A 20249-nucleotide genomic window follows, 5' to 3' on the forward strand; every position below is an offset into this window, starting at 1 on the left:
AGTTCACTAAAAACCGTCTCAGCTCCCAGGGTGTGTCCCCTTGGGCTTGGCTCTCAAGCCGGAGAGGACAGTTTCCTTAGAGAGAACTCTGTCCAGGCTCCTGGTGGCACAAAAGGCACGAGGCCACCTGTTGCCTGCTACAGTGTGAGACCCTGCAAACCTCGCTGTGCTGCAGACACTCCCTGCGACCCCACCAGTGTCTATCGCAGCTTCCGTTGGTTGTGATGGTATTTTAAAGAGTGTTCGTAAGACATTAGATCAGCTGTTCTTAAACGTATGGTAGTAATGACGTTGGTCAAAGATGGGGGGAAAGGTCTCATGCACGAGAGTCTTGCAGTCTTTCTTGGCCTGCCTGTCTTCCTCCCTCTCTCGCTCCCTTCCTTCCCTCCACCCTTCCTGCCTTCAGATATCAGGGATTGAACCCAGGGTCACCCTGCCACTGATCTACACCCCTGGCCCTTTTAAATTTTATTTTTGAGGTAGGGTTTCACTAAAATGCCCAGGCTGGCCTTGGACCTGCCGTCCTCCTGTCTCAGCCTCCCGAGTGGCTGGGATTGCAGGTGTGCACCACCACTCTGGGCTACTCTGTGTGTCTAGAAGTCATTTTGGTTAAACATAGTGTCCTCATCTACAAGAATCCCCCGTAGAAGCTGTGTCTCTTTTTAACACCTAACATGGCTATTATTCTTCTTGGAAGTTGGTCTGCTTTTATCTCATAGCCCTATCATTTGCTGATCTAAGCTGTCTTCCTTGGTTTGGCTACTAAAAAGTTAAAGTGAAATTTGTGAGCTACCTTTGGCACAGATATAAATCATTACCAAGAAAAAATTCTTTCCTAAAATTCTTTATTTTGAACCTCTCAAGTTTGCAAAAGAGCAGAAGGAATACTATGATGAACTCGTCTCATCTTTTACCTGCAGGCCCCAGCTGTTAGAGCTTTGTCCCTCTGGTGGTCCTGTCCTGTATGCCCTGTGCGAACCCACAACACTTCTTCCCGAATCTTTTGCAAATGACCCGTGGATGTCGCAGCACTTTATCGTGCCCGATTCTGCGTACATCTTCCGGTGCAAGCTTGTTTTACGGCATACCCACAAACCCTTGCTGTGTCAGATAATGCCATTGTTAGCTCAGTGAGACCGTCTAACCCACAGTGCCTGCTAAACCCCCAGTTGTCCTGGACAGCCTTTTGGCCATCAAGCCTCCTTAGTCTCCACTGAGCAGAGAATTTTCCTAGTCTCTTCAGTGTACTTCTCAAGGACATTGACCTTCCTCGAGCACATGCGATGTCTCATACACGTAGCTCTTTCTTCGTTTCTCTGATTACTCTTTATGATTACGCAGGAGTCAGACATTTTTGGCAAGAACACTAGATAGGTGATCTCACTGCATCACACTAGCAGCTGCGAAACCTCAGGTTAGTCTCCCACTGCTGTGCTGTCCACCAGCTGGTGACGGTGTTAGCTGTCACGTTTTCCACTGAAGAGGTACTGTCTCCGTGTGACACTGGTATGTATGAGGAGGCACTCTGGGGTTGCTTGGTTCTGATTTAAATGTGCACATGTGAGCTAGCAGCCTAATAAAACTTTTCCCATATAACCAGTTGGCCCCCATATGTACATGTAACTAATTGATTTCCTTTTGACAGAATTCAAATCTAAGTGCCTGGTTCTTCTCTGGTTCCAGGTCCATCTGTGTCCACATGAGCCTAATGATAGATCATCTGCGTGATGATGACCACAGAAGCAGAGAGAAAAAGGACAGCGCAGACCCTTGCCACCCACAGCCACCTAGAGGAAGAGGAGCCAGAGGGTTGCAGCACACGTGTCCTCAGGGGCTTGAGGATCCGGTCTCTCTGGGTGAGGATGGCTGCCCGGGCCCCCGTCCACTTGCCGGGCCCCTGCAGGCGGTACTGGTACGGGGTGCAGGGCCCATAGAAAACCTCCTTGGCCAGCTTGGCATCACAGAGGAGAAGGGAGAACAGGCTGGGCTTGACTCCGAGCTCAGAAGCAATTTCGTCCATGTAGTCGATGTACTGCACTCGATGTGCGTCTCTCGGGCTCTCCATGAACCTGGAATAGGAAGGACAGTGTTGGAAGCCTAGGTCACATTTCTGTCGGTATTGTCCCAAGTTTCCAAGGGACTTTATTTCTGTTTTTTAAAACGCTTTTCTTAAATTTCTTAATACACGTTTCCACGTATTAATTCGAACAGTAATTATGCCCTTGAACACTGAACAGAGTTGGAAAGTGTTCCAGACTTTTGAAATTAAAAACTATGCTGGTAAGTTTATTTGGGGATAGGTGATAAAAATTGCAACTAAAGACTATTTTAAAAGTACCAGAACTTTTCGAATTTGGGGGAATGTTATTGTTCAAGAAACACATCATAAAAAGTGAATCCGCCATCTAACCAAATGTGTTTTTCAGTCTATATATCAAGTATAAAAACTCCTAAATATCTTTCATAACCAACAAAATGGCAGAGCAAGTTCTGATTCCAAATGAATATACATGAAGCTGTAACCAAAATCCAGAAATAATCAGTTAGAAAATACAAAGGAAATTCATTTCTTTCAAACCTATAGTCCTGAGTATGGGTTTGTTGCAGTGCACAGAGTAGGTGTTTACCAAGGTGAGCACACATCTTCCTAGGCTCCTCTTGATTGTATTTGTGCAGTGTGTTTCTAATTCTGAGCTGAGCTGATTTCTCCTGTTTTTCTGGCTTTGGTTCTGGCAGGGAGTGTAGGCACACTTCTGCTGTTCTGGTGGTCCTCACTTTGGAGGTCGCTCATCACAGGGACTGGACATTCTGTGAGACTGATGTACCAGGCTGGGCACTTTCTACACCTGTACCCATGCATGATGTCCCAGAGCTAGAATTATCTTAGGGGGTCTTGCTAAGAGCCAGTTGTTCAAAGAGGAAAGGCGAATAGGACCTTCTAACCCTGTTTCCTGTTCTTAGCCAGCAATCAGGTTTCTTACTCTCTTGCCATTTTCATTTTCCTTCTGTTGATCTCAGCCATCATGTCTGTCTCTGAGGGTAATTTTTTCAGTCCTAAGAAAAAACAAGAGAGAAATTTAAGGAGGGCTGGGAGACAGGTAACAAAGAGGTTTGGGAACTGAGGAGTTGTGATAATTGGGTCCTGTGGAGCCCATAATCAAAGCTATAAGTGAAAGATCCCAAAGAAGGGAATTTCCTTCCTTTGTTCTTAGGTGTCAGGATGGAAGTGAGCTTTCCTTAAGAGACATAGGCTTTTGAGTTGTGCTCAGTTGAAATACACAGTGAAAGTTCTTGAATACTAAGAATTCCCACAAACATGTTGCTTTTGGTTCACACATGATACATGTACAGATTTATGAGCTAAAGTGTGAGGTTTGGATCCATGAATATGTGGGGTAGTCAACTCAGGGAAGTTAGCATGAGCATCATGTTCGTTTTATCGTTTCTTTTAAGGTGGGTACATTCAAGAGCTCTCTGCACTACTGTGAGATTTACAGTGTGCATCGTCAACTGCAGCATCTGTGTGCCACAGAACACCAGAACCTCTTCTATGGTGCTGCAGCCCTTCACCTGGGGACCATCTCTACCCTCTCCTCCTGGTCCCCAGCCTCTGGTCTCCAGTATTCAACTCTCAACCTCTATGGGGTCACCTCTAAGATTCCCTTCATGAGAGATCATTCCACCTGTGTCTTTTTGTATCTGACTTATTTTGCTCAACAGAATAGCCTCTAGGTCCATCCACGTTTTCATAAGTGACAGATTTCCTGCTTTTCTATGACTAACATTTGGATATTTTATATCATATATATCATATGTTTGTCATATCTGCATTATATATTATATGCGGTGTTATTTGCACATGTGTGTGTGTGTGTGTGTGTGTGTGTGTGTGTGTGTATGTTGATGAAGCACACATTCATTATCCCTTCCTCTTGGATGGATGTCTAGGTGGATCCCTTATCTTGGCTATTGTAAACAGTGCTCTGATAAACACAGACGTGCAGGGTCTTTTTGACATATTGATTTCATTTCCTTTAAGGATATACCCAGTAGTGAGATTGCTGGATCATTTGGATCATTTTTATCTTCCAGAGTTCCTCAAACTCTATTGTGACCTGCCTCAAAAGTCTGTCTGAACAGATCCTTACCTTGAGTTCATATCTTAAAAACAATTCTTCTAAGTCCTCAGAGCCATTGGAAAGTCTCACTTCGTACATGTATCCATAAATATACAGTGATGGAAAATCTTCCAGGACAACCATAGCTGCTGCATTTTATAAGAAAACAGGTAACTAAAAGGAAAGGGGGTGTATGTGTGCATGTATGTGGGATGGAGAGAAGACATGAGAAAGTGCAGGTTAGGTCAGGAGGAGACACATGGAATCAAGGGACAGAGCAGGAGAAGCAGGTGCACTGACTTCTTCTGAAGTCAGGGTCACAGGGACAGCTCAGGAGGTTGCTGCTCAGGCACTGAAACAGAACCACTAAGGCAAGCAGCTCAGGCCCACGGCGGTCAGACCCAGGGGTCTGTCAGCTTCTCTCCCACTCACAGTCTGGGCTCCGTGCTCCCCCTGCCTTCCACTAAGGGAACCCCCCAGGCATTAGCCTGCAGTCCTGCCGTTCCTTCATCTTCACTGCTGGATCCCACCAACTCTTAAGTCTGAGTCTGACTCTGCATACTGTCTCCTGTGACCAGCACACAAAGTACTGCCTTCCCCCCTCCCTGCTCTGCCAGGAACTGTAAGTAGTAAATTTTTGAACATCATCAGGGACTGAGGGGCCACCCAGGCCTAACTGTCCTGGGATTCCAGACAGGAAACAACACTGGTTCCCAGCACCAGAGCAGCAGTCAAGCGGCATAAACTGGATGCCAGTCAGGTGAGAGCTGCAGGTGTCTGCCATCACGTATGGGTTTCTTATGTGTGGGACTCCCTGTTCCTTGGATGGACAGCTGGAAATCCCAGGTAAAAAAGCATCCTCTGAAAGACAGGCAAGTAGATACCATGTCCAGCTCCCATGCACGTCCAGGAAGAGCAAGGCTGCTAGCCATAGTGGTTCTGGAACCCCACTTTACCTGGGCACTCTCCAAACACCCAGGGTCACAGACATTAGCACAGAAGTATGATCTACTCATGAGTACCATGAAATGTCCTACAAACCAGACTTTAGACAACCAAGTGTACGCACATGAGCAGACTGGTGGAACAAAGCCATCTCTCTTTAAAAGTTATTTCACATGTGCACATACCTTGTGATGCATCAGTTTCCTCCTAGGTATATCCCCAAGAGAGATAAATGCTTGATCAAAAGCAGATGTTAGGTTGTTTATGACATCATTGTTTCTAGTCATCCTCAGTGGCCATCTGCATAGCATGGACAAGTTGTAGATATACATGTCCAGATCCATGCATCCAGTGGGCAAGCACACGGGATGCTATGTAACAGTGAAAACAAATGGCTGCAAATATCATGGTGAGAGAAAGTTCAAACTCAATGGAGTGTTTATCCTATGATTATATTTATATAAAGGAAAAAAGAGAAACTGATTTTGCTGTTACAAATAGAGATAATAGTTGCTTTGGTGATACTGGGGACTCTAGGCTAGTTTGTGTGTGTGTGTGCGCACGCGTATTTGTGAAATTTCAACAAGGTGTGCATTCATTATGCACACTTCTGTGTGTATGTTTTACTAAAATGAGTCTTTTGAAATTTTCACAAAAAGGGAATTAGATAAGAGTACATTAGTAAGACCCACGCGTGTTCAACCCCTCTCATGGCCACCATGCTGTCCGTTTGTCCTCCTCTAGCATCTTGCTGGGGGCAGTGGTTCGTGGCCGTATTGCTAGGCCTGGATTCGTGGTGGAAGTCAGCAAGGAACATACTAGCTAGGAGAAGGAAAGGAAGATACATGAAGGGAACCAGATGCCACAGCTGCAGAGGGTTTGAATAAGAGGCCAATGAGTCGCTCTGGAAGGTGACCTCACTGACTTGAGAACGTGGGGTGAGATAGAGAAAGTGCGCAGGCCCCCTGGACACATATTCCGGTTTCATGTAGTGAAAAGCAGGCATCCAGCAGCTTCCTGACTCACATAGCTGGCAAGCCTACGTCTCAGAAGGCAGAGGATTCAGTGAGGGCGGCCACTCTTTGTGCCCGTGGCGACCCCTCAGGGAAGATGTGTCCTGAGAAGATGGAATCCTGATCTCTCATTCATTAGAGCACGGGGACGATATCAGAGTTATCTGGGGATGTGAGAGAAAGGGCCACGTGCGATTCAGTGGGCTTATCTCAGAAACTACAGTGCCACTCTGCCAAATGGAACCTGATTTGTCTGGTCCCAGTGTCGTTTTGCTCAGAGGCATGAACCTGGGTAAGGACTTGGGAAGTAAGCCAGAATGTGAGCCACGCACTTGGAGTTTACCTGAAATGTAAAGTAACCTCACTAACTTCCTGTGTTCTGTTCACAGGAGGTTCTCCCTTGCTCATTTTTTTCCTGGCCAATTGTTTCCATGATGCTCACCCTTAATTAACTTTCTGCTGGAAAGAACTAAATGAATGGATATCCAGTACTCAAATGCAACCTGATTACGATTTACATGTTTTCTATTTTTATACTTTGGTTACTTTCATTTTCATAGAATTCTTTTAGAAAATAAAAATAAAAATTAGAGTCCAAAAGTCATCTATTTCTAAAGGTGAAATTTCAGGTGCTTTGATAAAAGACACACTGAACAGAAGCACTCTGGGTGCCTTGTCACTCGTGCATGATCAGGAACCCAGCCTGCTCATGTGGAAGAGCAGTGCATACCTTGGAACACACGCACAGCCCATCGGCTCTGGAGTTCAGATGTGGGAATGAGGGCTCCCACTGGCTGGAGGATGCCAATGAAAGCCAGCGTTGGCTTCTCCAGCTGAGGAGGGAAGACGAACTTATACATGGAGTGCTGGCTGTCCAGGATTGCCAAGTCATCCTCCAAGAAAGGGAAGGAGAAGGTGTATCCTGTGGCAAAGAGGACGACATCCACGTTCTCTTCAGTGCCATCCTCAAAGATGGCGGATGTCTTGGTGAACTCCTTCACATTTGGTTTCATCAGCACTCTTCCTGTGATTATGCGATTTGGCAGGTCATCACTGAAGGTAGACTGATGGCTGAGAAATCTGCATTACAGGGAGTGTAATATGAAAAAAAAAGTGTGTATGAATTTTCTTTGTAAAGAAATTGTGGTAAATAAATGCTCTTGATTGCACAACACTATCAGTATTTTACAGTATTTATTGATATCTCTAGAAAGGTAATACAGTTTGTTGGTTAAGAACTTGATTTCAGACACAGAATTTTGCCTCTGCATTGATCCTGCCACTTACCAGCTGTGCAACCTTAGACAAGGCAGGAAACATTTTATCATCAGTTTCCTAATCTATAAAATTCTAATGGTTCAACAACCAGATCAGATTGTGATAAGCATGTGATAATAAACATGAACTCTATTTAGGGAATGATATTTTTATCAGGAATAAAATCCTTTGATTTTAACTTATCTATTCATCCTCGATACCAGATAGGATTGACATGAATTTGTCATTAATATTTATCAGTGATCTACAGAGAGCTACTGAATGACTTTAACAGTGAATCTTTGCGAACAGAAAGATGGTGAAAGAGTCAGCTCTAGTTTGCTCCTCCACAGGATGGAAATAAAACCACATCTCTTACTCTCCTGGAGGTGAGGGTCTGTGGCTGAGCACTGGAAGTTGATGCCACAGATTAAAAACAAACAAAACAAAACAACAACAACAAAACATGGTGGATTCCAGAGACCAGAGAGAATAATGAAGCAACAGAAGTGGAGTAAGCCAGCTGGTGGCCCTGGTACCTTGGTTGGGGAAAGAAGGTTCTTTTGTGGGGACAAAGGGGAAAGAGAAAGAGTCATGGAGTGGTGTAGAAGGCTGTACCCTGTAGATGAAAGACTTAAACAGGAGTCTGAGTAACTACAGCTTCAGAGAAGGGACCCCTTGCCTCTCTCAGCAAACCCTCAATTATAGCAGGGAACCATTGTGAGAAGGGTCCTATAGTGGGGCCTAAACTCTTGTGGGGACCAGGAAACTTGGCATAATCACATCCTTAGGGTCCCTATGGACACTCGGCTGCCCTGACTCTGTAGGTGGCGGCCACAGAGAGTCATGGCTTGGGAAAGTGCCTCTGACACAGGTTGGCTGAGAAGTGTATGCCGGGTGGGGGGCTGGCTTACGAGGGAAGGGAGCGGAGGGGACCGTGGTTCAGTGATCCTGCCCTCTGTGACATGAAGTGACGTCACTTATTTTGTGTGGGAGGCCAGGTTTGAAGGTGCTGTGAGTAAAGCTGGCAGTCCCAGCACTAAACTTGGTGGACCAGTTGCTCCCTCCACCCTCGGAGGTTGTCTGGGATGTGCTGCAGCCTGACTTGTGTTGTTGACTGGTGTTCTGTCCACCTTCTCCTGGGAGCGAGTATGCATGCCCAGTGGAACTACACTCCACCAAACCTGATACGTGAAACGGGCTTGCTGTGGCTCTGACGTGGGCCATGTCCACAAGTACAGTCTAAGTCACCGGAGAGAATGTACACTGGGCATGGTCAGCATGCCCTCAACATTTTCAGTGAGAAAGGTGCAAATCAGTCTGCTTTCTGCCCAACATGTTTTATGAGACCTGAGAGGAATTACAGCAAGCAGCAGCTGGGACCCACTGCCTGCCCCACCCCATACCTGGTGAACAACCTTTGGCCACCTGGAGACACGTTTCCAACACCTCAGCCAGGAGATATTTTTTTCTGTCTATTCTATTTTTCATTATTATTTCTCATTTTTTATTGTTACCAGATTTTATTCTTTAATCAAATTTCTCCCTTTTCTTCTTCCTCATTTTTCCCCTGTCCTTTTTTTAATTTTCTTTTTAAATTCATCAATTTTTATTTCTTATTTTATTATTATTATTTCTTCTTATCCCTCTCAATCTTTTTTTTTTTCCCCCCCTTCCAGGGCTAGGGATTCAATCTAGGGCCTTATATGTACTGGGCAGGTACTTATTCTCTGAGCTACACTCTCAACTCAGTTGAGAAAAATTAAATACAGCTCTAGTCACTAGCCATTTCTGCTTGAATCCTGGTGCACATTTCTGTTTAAAGAACAGAGGAGACATAAGCTCCAAGCTATTTCAGGTCCTTTATTGTGTTTGGAATAGCCAATGTCAGAATCACTTTCAATCAACAGAACCAATTTGAGCAATGCCTATGGAAATACCCATCATCTAATGCAGGCTTCCACACACACCGTAGGTGTAACTATAGATGGTGCACCCCATATACTCTGTGGTCTTCACCACACCCGTCTAAATTACCAGAGAGGCCCCACTCTTGCAAGAACTACAGAGAAAGTGGGTTCCTCAGGTTCTGATACAGGAGGTGTGTTGAAACCCGCAGATTACAGCTAAAGGAACCACATGGAGATTACATTATGAATCCTAATTGCAACTGAACTAAATCCTACATCAATGTTAAATCTCAGCATAGAAATGAAATAAAGGTGGGGATAGAAGGCAGCATGACAGCTTCTAAAGTTTACCATTCTACACGGAAAGTTTCCAAAGATACTGAAGGAGACCAAGTGCTAAATAAGGAATTCAAAAGAATAATAGTTAAAAAGTGCAATTAATTCAAGAGATTACAGAATAATGAATGAATACAAGAGATGAATGAGCAATTCAATAAAGAGATTTTGAAAAAAAATTTTGGAAACGAAAAGTTTAATAAGTCAGATACAAACTCAGTTGAAATTCTAACCAATATATTAAATCAGGAAGAATAATGAATACTAAGGCTTGAAGATAATGGTGATAAATTATCACATTCAGACAATAATAAAGAGAAAAGGACTGGAACACACAAAATCTCTTGGACATCTTTAGAATACCAAGTATATACATAATTGAAATAGACAAGGGGAGAAGTATTACAGGCTGCATTGCCCAAAGCATGGAAGAGACATGGACATACAGGTATAGAATGTGTTTAGAACCCCAAGTAAACAAGACCAGAAAAGACCCTCTTCACAACATATTAAACTGGCAAAAGTACAGAACAAAGCTGAAAGAGAAGCAGCGAGTCCCATTAAAAGGTACACCTATCAGAATAACAGCAGATTTCTCAGTAGAAATTATAAAGGTCAGCAGGGCATGGAAGCAATATTTCAAGAAAATAATTGCCCACCTAGATTACTATACTCAGCAGAGGCATCCTTCAGGATTGAAGAAGAAATAAAATCCTAAGATCAGCACAAATTAAGGGAACTCATGCCCACTGACCAGTGGCACGTAAGGAATCCTACACCCAGAAGAGGAAGGACAGTGGATACAATGATGCCAAGTTCAGGACAAAGGCAGAGTTCCCTGGAAGGACACATGAGCTAAGGAGAATGAACGAAGAATCGAGCACGACTAGTGCAGAAAACATCAACTCCAAGATGAATGAGAGAGGAAGAAATGAACGTAGAACGTTCAAAGCAGCCAGAAGGAAAGTAATCACAGGATAGGAACAAATATGTCTTTCAAAGATAACCCTGAATGGACTGGGAGTGTAACTCACTGGTAGAGCACTTCCCTAGCATGAGTGAGGCACTGGGTTTGATTGTGTCCATAAATGACTTAAAGAAGAAAAAAACCTGAATGTAAATGGTCTTAATTTTCCAATTAAAATATGTGGACTGGGTGATTAGATTAAAAAACAAGACCCCCAATGTTTTGTGTGCAAGAAACTCACCTCATCAGCAAAGACCTTCACACCTTGAAAATGGTGATAGAGAATGTTATTCCAAAAAAATGTAATCTAAAAGAAACCAACCATACCATATCTGACAAAACAGACTTTAAGCCAAAAACCAGAAGAAAGAAGGGTACTACATATTGATAAGGGGAGCAATTGTAGCAATTATAAATATATACACACTAAATGTTGGGGCTCCCAATCTTATCAGACAAACACTATTAACACTAAAGGGAGAGACAGGCCCCAAGACACTTAAGAGTGGGGTGAATCCAATACCTGTCTCTCACCAACAGATAGATCATCCAGACCAAAACAATAACAACAACAAAAACCAGCAAAGAAACATCAGAGTTAAATTATACTATAAAAGATTATATTACACTACAGAAGATTTGATCCAACATCAGAATATATATTCTTTTGTCAACACATGGAACTTTTTCCAAAACAGACTATATATTAGGACGTAAGGGAAGTCTTCTCAAATCCAAAAAATTGAAACAATTTTGTGTACTTTTTCAAATCATAATGTAATGAAATTAGAAATCAATGGCAAGTGAAACTACAGAGATTACAGAAACACATGGAGACTGAATAAAATGCTTTTGAATGAATAATGGGTCATTGAAAGACTCATTTAAAATTTTTAGAACCAAAAGAAAATGAAAACTGTGGGAAACAACAAAGCAGTACAAAGGAGGAGGTTTGAGCCACGAGTGCCTACATTTTTAAAAGAAAGTTATCAAATAAATAACCTAATGAAGCGTCTCAAAGTCTTAGAAAAACAAAACAAACTAAACTCAAAATCAGTAGAAGGAAACAAATCATAAAGATCATGGAAGAAATAAATAGAATAAGGACTAAAGAACAACACAAAGGGTCAATGAAACAGAATTCTTCAAAAAGGTAAACAAAATTGGTCAACCCTTAACTAACTAACCAGAGAGGGAAGACCCTCCACAATAAAATTAAGAGGTGAAAAGGGAACAGTACAAAAGGTAACTACTGAACTTCACAGTGCTTTAAGGGATATTTGAGTAATGGTATGCCAATGGAAAATCTAGAAGAGACATTTCTGGACACATTTGACCTTCCAAAATTGAACCAAGAGGATATAAAAACTTAAATGATCAATAATGAGCCATGAGATTGAAGCAGTAGTAAGAAGTTTTCTAACAAGAAAGTTGAGAACTAGAGGGATTCTACCAGACTTTTAAAGAACTAATGCCAATGCTCCTCAAAATATTCCATAAATACAAAGGGAAGGAACTCTTCCAAACTCATTCTACCCAACCAGGATTATCCTGCTATGAAAATCTGATACGCATACAATAACAAAAAGAAAAAGAAAGAGCAAAGTATAGACCAGTATTCTTGTTGAACATAGATGTCCTCAATCAAATGCTGCAAAGTGAATTCAGCAGCACATCAAAAAGATCAATCATCACAATCAAGTTGGTTTCCAGGGATACAAGGCTGGATCAATATATACAAGTGTATAAATGTAACAGGGAATAGAAGCTGAGTCAAAAACTAAAGAGTCAATAGATGCAGGGAAAGCCTTAGATAAAATTTAATATGCCTTCAGGATAAAGCCCTGAATAAATTAGGTATGGAAGGATCACACTGCAATGTAAAAGACTATATATGACAAGCCATTGCAACATCATGCCAAATAGGGGAAAAGTGAAAGCGTTTCATCTGAAATCAGGAACAAGGCAAGGGTGTCCATTCTCACCACTTATTCAATAGAGTACTTGAAATTTTAGCCACTGAAATTTAGGTAAGAAAAAGAAACATAAGATACACATGGGAAAGGAGGAAGTCACACTGTCATTGTTTGCAGATTATATGATTCTACCCTTAAGGGAAACCCTGAAAAGACTCTTACCCTCCAAAAGACTCTTAGAACTGATAAGCAAATACAACAGAGCAGCAGGACAAAAAGCAACACATAAATTCCATAGCTTTTCTGTACACCAATAATGCGATCACTGAGAATCAGTGACATTCATAACAGCCTCAAAACAAATCCTAGGAGTAAACCTAACAAAAAATGAAACACCTCTACAAAATTACCAAGCACTGAAGAAATAGATTGAAGAAGACTGTAGAATGTGAAAAGGTCTCCCATGTTCATGAACTGAGAGAATGCATCTTGTTAAAGTGGCCCTAATACCCAAAGTGATCTACAGATTCAATGCAGTTCCCATTAGAATACCAATGACATTATTACAGAACTAGAAAGAACAATCCTAAATTCAAACCAGAGCACAAAAGACCCTGAATAGCCAAAGCAGTCCTGAGCAAAAACATCAAAACTGGATGCATCACAACACCTAAGTTCAAAGTCCCCTACAGAGCTGAATGCCAGTGTCAACTGGCACTATGCAAAATAGCCAAGATATGGAATCAGTGCAGGTGCCTGCCAGTAGATAAATGGACCAAGAAAATATGGTGCATTTGTATAATGGAGTACCACTCAGCCGTAGAGAAGAATGAAATCATATCATTGGCATGTCAGTGGATGGAACTGGAGGACATCATGTTAAGCAGAGTAAGTGGACACAAAAAGATGAGAATTGCATGTTTTTTTTTCATATATGGAAACTGGGGAAAAAAAAAAAAAAACAGATGAGGGAAGAGAAAGGAAAGCATGGTGAGAAACAGGATGGGGTGGGAGGGAGGGGAGACCCGGTCAGAGCACAAGGTGTGCCTGTGTGGAACGCCCACAGCGGAACGGACATCTGCAGAATTAATGTGCGTTAACGATAAAGGAAGAAATGGGAATAGATAAAAGAATAAGCATATATGCACATATTCTTTTATATGTATCCCTTTTAAAGAGTATAGATGCTAAATGAACAAAAAAGAAAAAAAAAAAAAAAACCAGTAAAAATGTGTGTGGCCAAAAACAAAACCCAAAGCCACCATGAAAAGAGTGACCCTTGAGGGGAGAGTTGGGCTCAGCGGCAGCCGGCGCTGGGTGACTGTAATGGGAGGTTGAACTCCGCATTCGCCAAAGGGCCTGTTCCTGGGTGTCTTCTGCTATCACTATACACATCTTCTCCATCCTGAAAATACCTGTTTTGAAAGAACCTGGAGTCAAGCATCCCACATCATGAAACTCGTCATGAGCCACGTGTTTTTTCTGGCAGATACTTGTGAAAACTAATTTGTTTTCACTGCCCCTGCTCAAACCCTAGTTTACGCCTTTATAATCTTTTGCCTTGATTACTTTTAAATATAGGAAGCTGTGTAGGGAGAGGAGGGGAGAGGACCAAGAATGGAATCCTGGATAGCACCAAGTTCTAAGGATCGGGCGGGGAAAGGACCAAAGGCCACAGAGGTGGAAGAACCAGGCATGGGCAGCAGGCTGGGAGGGCCGGTCCTGGTCAGACCTGGCTGGAGGGAGAGGCCGCAACCAAGAAGGGATCGGGGGAAATCCAGGGGTACTGCACTTCTGGGTGGTAAATCTAGGGTGGCCTGGAAGAGGAGCAGGACAGGGACCAGGGCAACGAGGAGGGCAAGGGGCGGCTTGGCCTGAGTGGGGCGCTGTCAGTGTGGATGATGGAACCTTCCTGGTGGACATTAGCCTGAGGGTTCCGTGAACCTGGTGTAGAATGCAGAGAGTGAACAGATGGGCCGTGGGCGACAGTGAAGAGGAGGAGGGGGAGCTTGTAGGGTGGTGAGGCAAAGAGGCAGGGTCTCCTGAGACCAGCACAGAGCAGCCTGCTCCAACCCTCCCTCCACGCCTTTCTCTTACACCTGAGTAGATTGACCCAGGACCACCAAAGGAGAGAAGAGTCCTGCCAAGATCTGAATTAGAATGGGCCTTGGAATTGTCACTCTGTGTGTGGGGTGGGATTCTGCACCAGCTCCAGCGTCCAGCCTGGTGGCTCTCCTCCACCCGCACGTACCTGTGGGCAGCCTGCAGCCCGTAGTTGGCGTGGTTGAACCGCATGTTCAGCTTATTCTCTGCCCACCTGTTGATCAGGAACGAGGGCAGCAGTTTCTGGACTGCCCTGTTGTACCGGGTGAAGAGCACGGTGTCCATGGGGTTGCCATCATCCCACACCCGGTTCCAAATCCACGCGCCTCGTCTTGTGCTGAGGAAAACCTGCGAGAGAAGAAAGGCCGCCCAGTAACCAGTTTTTGGCTTATCACCCTGATCTCAGCATGAGTGTGAAATGCCAAACCTGTTCAGCAACGCGACTGATCTCGCCAGCCACATCTGCTCCAGAGTTCCCGATGCCAATCACAACCACTCTCTTCCCCGCAAACGCGTCTGGATGCTTGTACTCCCAGCTGTGCAGGTATCTGCCTCGGAACTCCTGGATGCCTGTGAGGACAGCCCAGTGTCTGGTCACCAGCAGAGACGGAAAAGCTATTGGTTTCTAAACTGTTTCTAAACGGAAGTGAGGGTCACTTAAACCCCTTCTGTGCTGTTGGTCAGTCACTGGAAAATGGTAGAATGAGATTAAGGAAGGAACAAAATATCCAAATGCAGTGTCCATCTGACTGAGACCAAAATCAAGCAGACTAAAGTTTCTCCTTAAAAACCAACTTTAAATTTTTTCACTGTGATGACTGGCGTCACCTTAGGATGTTATTATCCTTTTCTGATTCTCTACTGACACAAGAGGAACTGCTCTTCACTTCCTGTAACATTGGGAAGGAACTCAGAAACACACAAAGGACCTTAGCCAGGGCAGCAGAGCAGTGGTGCTGGTCAGAGAGGCCGAGGGCAACTTCCAAGATCAGAGTGGTCACCAAATGTTGGGTAGAAATTTCAATGATGTATTTTATTTGATAGAGCATAATCAAAAAGGTTAATGTATGAACAGTATGCAAAGGTACTCATGAGGTATTTTATGCTTTGCCGTATCTTTACAATCAGTCGTGTATCTCAAACAAATCTGTGTCAGTGTACGTTAGCTACATTTCAGTAGCTCTGTAGAGACGTGTTTATCAGCTACCCTGCTCATTAGTGCAAGTGTCAATGATTAGTTTCAAAGATTCTGGATGACAAATATGATTATATTCCAGAAATATTACATATGTTGCTACAGGCATATGTTTTACCCTTCTCTTTGTGAGACCTGCTACCATGGGTGCACTCAGGACCTCCCTCATTTTGCTTTTGTGGACTACAAGAAGTTCTCCTTATTGATGTCTCTGCTTTGGGCTTCCTCCCTGTCAATCAGTCTTCCCACCACCGTAGGACAGAATGTTATTAGATGCATATGTGAAAAGTAGCAGCTCCCCCATGCCCAAACACACATGCGCCCACGCACGCAAGCGCGCGCCCGCAAACACACACACACATTGCAGTGGTTGCTCACTGACTCTCACCTACCTCTCCTGCCCACACACCTGCTTCTCCCACAGCAATTGTGTGACCTCCCTGAGATCCAGGCCAGGCCACATGCCACGGCTCACTTACTACTACTGTCTGGAAGGCCAGTCCCCTGCCTTGATTGCCTGGAGAACTCTGGCTTCCAGTTCCAAGGCTACTTCTATTACCAGATCTTTCCTGAATGTTCCTCTCTGCATCCCACTCTGCCACGCAGACACTTCTGTCCTGTGCCCGTGATAGCGTGAGCTCTGAGGTTCTTGGAATCCAAAGATCTTTCTCTCACACTCTTCAGTTAAATACCTGCAAACTCCTGTAAGGGCAAATGCTTTTCAGTGTAATGGCCACTGCAGATCATGACCCCATCGAAGATGTAGGATTTCTGCTTCCCGTCAGCTTCGACCACAACTTGCCACTGGCCAGAGGATGAAAAGTCAGGGCACCTTCTCACGCTGCACACCTTTGCCTGGGAAGCAAGGGACAGACAGCCTTAGTTCTAGAGCACTGCTCCCAGGTCCATTTCCCCAGAGAACTCTGTGTTTTGACAAATAAAGTGGGAGGTAACTTCTCTGTTGGTGGCCCCTGGAACCCCTATTCTACATCTCATATAATGAAGTGAAAGGTAGTCTTTGGGGACAATTCCTGAGACAGTGGCCCTCGGTGGGGCTGTCGGATAGAAAGGAATCTTGGCTGATGTTGAGAATGAGGAGAGGCAGGACATCTCTTGGAGGACTGTGGGGAACCTGCAGACCAGATGGGTGTCTCTGCCTGTGAAGACTGCCTGGACCCTCGTGCAGGTGCCGAGCAGGGCTCTCATCCCTTACCAGGAACTCGATGTGTTGCATGAGACCAAAGTGCCTGGCGTACATCCTGAGATACTCCATCATCTTGGAATTGTGCATGTAGTTGGGAAAATGGTCGGGAACGGGGTAGTCGCTGAAGGAGGTCATCTCCTTGGAGGTGTTGCAGGTAAGGGATTTGTATATGCCAGCTCGTCCAGAGTCAGGTGTCTCCTGCAGGAAGCAAACCAGCCATGGCCTCCAGGGTTCAGGCACACAGCAGGGAATGTGTGGGGCCATCAGCCTGTGGGGTTGGGACTGCCCTTGGGCTATTGGGTTTGTACAGTGCAGCTGAACAGGATGGAGGGGCTGGAGTCAGCTCATGAAGGGAGATGTGTAGAATCCTGTTCATGGGGATGGACCCTAGGTGGTTCCCTGATCACATCCCAACAGGACACTGTCCGGGCAGACAGAAGACCCCAAAGGGCAGGGGAAGGAGGAGAAGTGGGAAAGGCACGTGCCAAGAATGAAGAGAAGCAAATCATGTATTTTGCAAGTATGACTATGTCACTGAGAGGCCCATTATTATTTATAACATAGTGCACTAACAAGAACATTGACAGTAATAAGACACAACACAATAAACAAATCCCAAACAAACAAAAAGAATGTGGAAAGGAGCGGCAAAGGGAGTTTCCAAAGAGAAATTCAGCCTCACAGCTAGAGGAACATGGATCAGGAGGAGGCCCTGGAAATAAGCCTCACACGACATGGGAGCAAACCTTCGTGAACATGTGCTGTGTCCTAACTCATGAGCTGACTGAGCAGGTGAAGTCAGGCCAGCGCCACGATCGCTGCAGATGACGGTGGATGCCTTGGAAGCCTCCTGTAACAAGGGTGAAGTCTCCCTGCTGTTCAGCAGCACTCACTGCCTGTCCATCAGGACAGGGTCCATGTGTGAATGGTGTAAGTCTACCTGCAACAAGGGTGAAGTCTCCCTGTTGTTTAGAAGCACTCACTGCCTGTCCATCAGGACAGGGTCCATGTGTGAATGGTGTAAGTCTACCTGCAACAAGGGTGAAGTCTCCCTGTTGTTTAGAAGCACTCACTGCCTGTCCATCAGGACAGGGTCCATGTGTGAATGGTGTAAGTCTACCTGCAACAAGGGTGAAGTCTCCCTGTTGTTTAGAAGCACTCACTGCCTGTCCATCAGGACAGGGTCCATGTGTGAATGGTGTAAGTCTACCCGCAACAAGGGTGAAGTCTCCCTGTTGTTTAGAAGCACTCACTGCCTGTCCATCAGGACAGGGTCCATGTGTGAATGGTGTAAGTCTACCTGCAACAAGGGTGAAGTCTCCCTGTTGTTTAGAAACACTCACTGCCTGTCCATTTGGACAGGGTCCATGAGTGAATGCACTGCTTTAAACTTCAACAAGGCAATCCACAGAGCAGCTTGGAGGTGACCCATGGTCTGGAGGCAAGGGCCACGGTCAGCATGCAGGTGACCTCCTGGCCTGTCACCAAGTCTGCCAGAGCAGAACATGTCAGTTTTATGTGCAGACAGCCCAGGGGCTCCGTGGAGCTGTCAGGGACATGAAGGAAATGGGTCTTGCAAGTACTGGAGAAGTCGTCACTTCATGTCAGAGTTGATATTCCTACTTAAAAAGAACAGCAAGGAATGAGCAAAGGCGTGATCAGAGTGAGCAGAGTAGGAGTTGGAGCATCTCTCTTCACAGAGACAACTCACTCCACAAGCAAGTGTGCAGGGTTACCTCATATCTCCACAGTCCTCCAATGTCACTGCCCTTTTCAAAACACGTGGGCTCCAGTCCCTCCTCCAGGCAGCTCTTAATGGCACCTAATCCGCAGACCCCCGCGCCAATCACTGCGATTTTTTTTACTTTCATGGTCCCTTAAATAAAGGAGAATTCTTTAAGTTTTCTTGTGATAAAGTCAAGTTCTCTAGTCATGTCAGAGGCCCCTACATTTTAGGACTCATCATTGATGGTGAGAGTTTGCTTGCCTCTGGTGTGTTTGGAAAGCACACACACATCCCCATACCCCAGCCCTCTATGTCAGAAGGTTGTGTGTGACCTTTGGCAAGTGCAGGGTGAAAGCATTTTTGTAAATTGCGTGTCTGCGGATGATAGAGAAAAGGGCTTCTTTCCTGTTCGTTTTTCCTTAAGCAATAGGGTAAAACTACTGACATAGGTGCTTGGCGTGCCTCAGGGACAACAGGTAACCAGAGGTGATGTACAGTGCGTGGGGAGTCCTGTAGCTTATGTGACAACATTGCCCCATTCCAGAGACGGACATAGAACCTCCTGAGACTCAGGTGTCTGTGGGGATCCTGGAGCCAGGCCCCACAGTTCTAAGGGGTGACTATGTACTGACCAGACTTTGGTCATATTGTTAGATCATGAAAGATCATATTATTAGACGATCGAATCAAAACAAGTTCCCCACTGATTCAGAACCCTTTGTAATGGAAACATCAGAGGTCCTCATCCTCTCTTAAGGATCGGCTTGTTATTCATAAGACAAAGTGGCTGTACGTGGCTTGCTCGTTCAGGGCAGCCTGGGAAGTGCTGGAGGCTGCGGAAATGTGCGTCCGGAGGCAGAGCTGGGTCTCTCGTCAAGACAGGAGGGGTCTGTACGCGGCAGTGCTGCATTTCTAGCCTCCAACTCAGATGAGCAAATCCAGAAAGGAAAAGAGGAGGGAAACATCGAGTCGTCACCTCCCTGTCCCCCACTGGGTCAACTGAGATGTACCTTGGAGTGCTGGTTTGGGGGGTGCCGTTATCAGAGAGAGGGAGGTGGGGGGAGGTACAGAGAGAGCTCTCGTTCCTACTGCCGGCAGCTCTGCTGCCACCAGGCTTCAGGGCTCCTGTGGGCCAGGCTCGCCCACTCCTGGAGCTTCCCCTCTCCTGGACACCCCTCCATCGGCAGGCCACCATGACACGCAGGCACTCTGCACTCCTCCCTCTCCCTGTCTCCTGCTCGCTGCTGCTCTGGCCCACAAGGTCTTCTCCTGCCATGTGTACCCAGTCCCCTCTGTTCCTCGAGGCTCGGCTCTGTTATGGGGGAGCATCGGTACTCAGACTCGGTCCCCCTGGAGCCTCCTGGCCATGGTGGTCATCTCATCCTCCTGCACGGCGAGAGTGGGCAATGTCCCATCTCACGTGTCACTCGGTGTCCACTCGATGGTGCCCAGGGCTCTGCACCCCCCGCACCCTTTGTCAGCTGGCTGGTGAAGCTGGGAGGATAGGACGCACCGCGTCTGAGTCCTCACCACAGGGCCATAGGACAGCAGGGGAGTCG

General features: G+C 45.3%; 1 protein-coding gene and 1 long non-coding RNA gene across 7 annotated transcripts in view; one reads left to right on the top strand and one right to left on the bottom strand.

Annotated features, from left to right (window-relative positions):
* The window catches only part of LOC306642298, a 63342-nt gene extending 56503 nt beyond the window's left edge, over nucleotides 1-6839 (top strand). For 5 of the 6 annotated variants that reach the window (XR_013758470.1, XR_013758471.1, XR_013758473.1 and 2 more), the window contains exons 2-4: nucleotides 1684-1856; nucleotides 4093-4288; nucleotides 6466-6779. This is a non-coding gene — a long non-coding RNA (uncharacterized lncRNA). Of the gene's footprint in view, nucleotides 1-1683; nucleotides 1857-4092; nucleotides 4289-6465 lie in introns of all 6 variants that reach the window. The other variant, XR_013758472.1, reaches the window with a different exon arrangement.
* On the bottom strand, nucleotides 1706-17115 carry LOC306642286 (flavin-containing monooxygenase 5-like; the record flags this gene model as incomplete). Its single annotated transcript, XM_079107936.1, has 7 exons — nucleotides 16974-17115; nucleotides 16453-16615; nucleotides 14993-15135; nucleotides 14714-14913; nucleotides 6807-7156; nucleotides 2982-3054; nucleotides 1706-2069 (listed from the first exon to the last, which is right to left on the bottom strand). The coding sequence occupies exons 1-7, from the start codon at nucleotides 17097-17099 to the stop codon at nucleotides 1706-1708; spliced, it is 1419 nt and encodes a 472-aa protein (XP_078964062.1). The 5' UTR covers nucleotides 17100-17115.
* Nucleotides 17116-20249: the final 3134 nt, after the last annotated feature.

The sequence above is a fragment of the Sciurus vulgaris genome (assembly GCF_902686455.1).
Source record: "Sciurus vulgaris genome assembly, chromosome: 12".
Taxonomy (NCBI): Eukaryota; Metazoa; Chordata; class Mammalia; order Rodentia; family Sciuridae; genus Sciurus; species Sciurus vulgaris.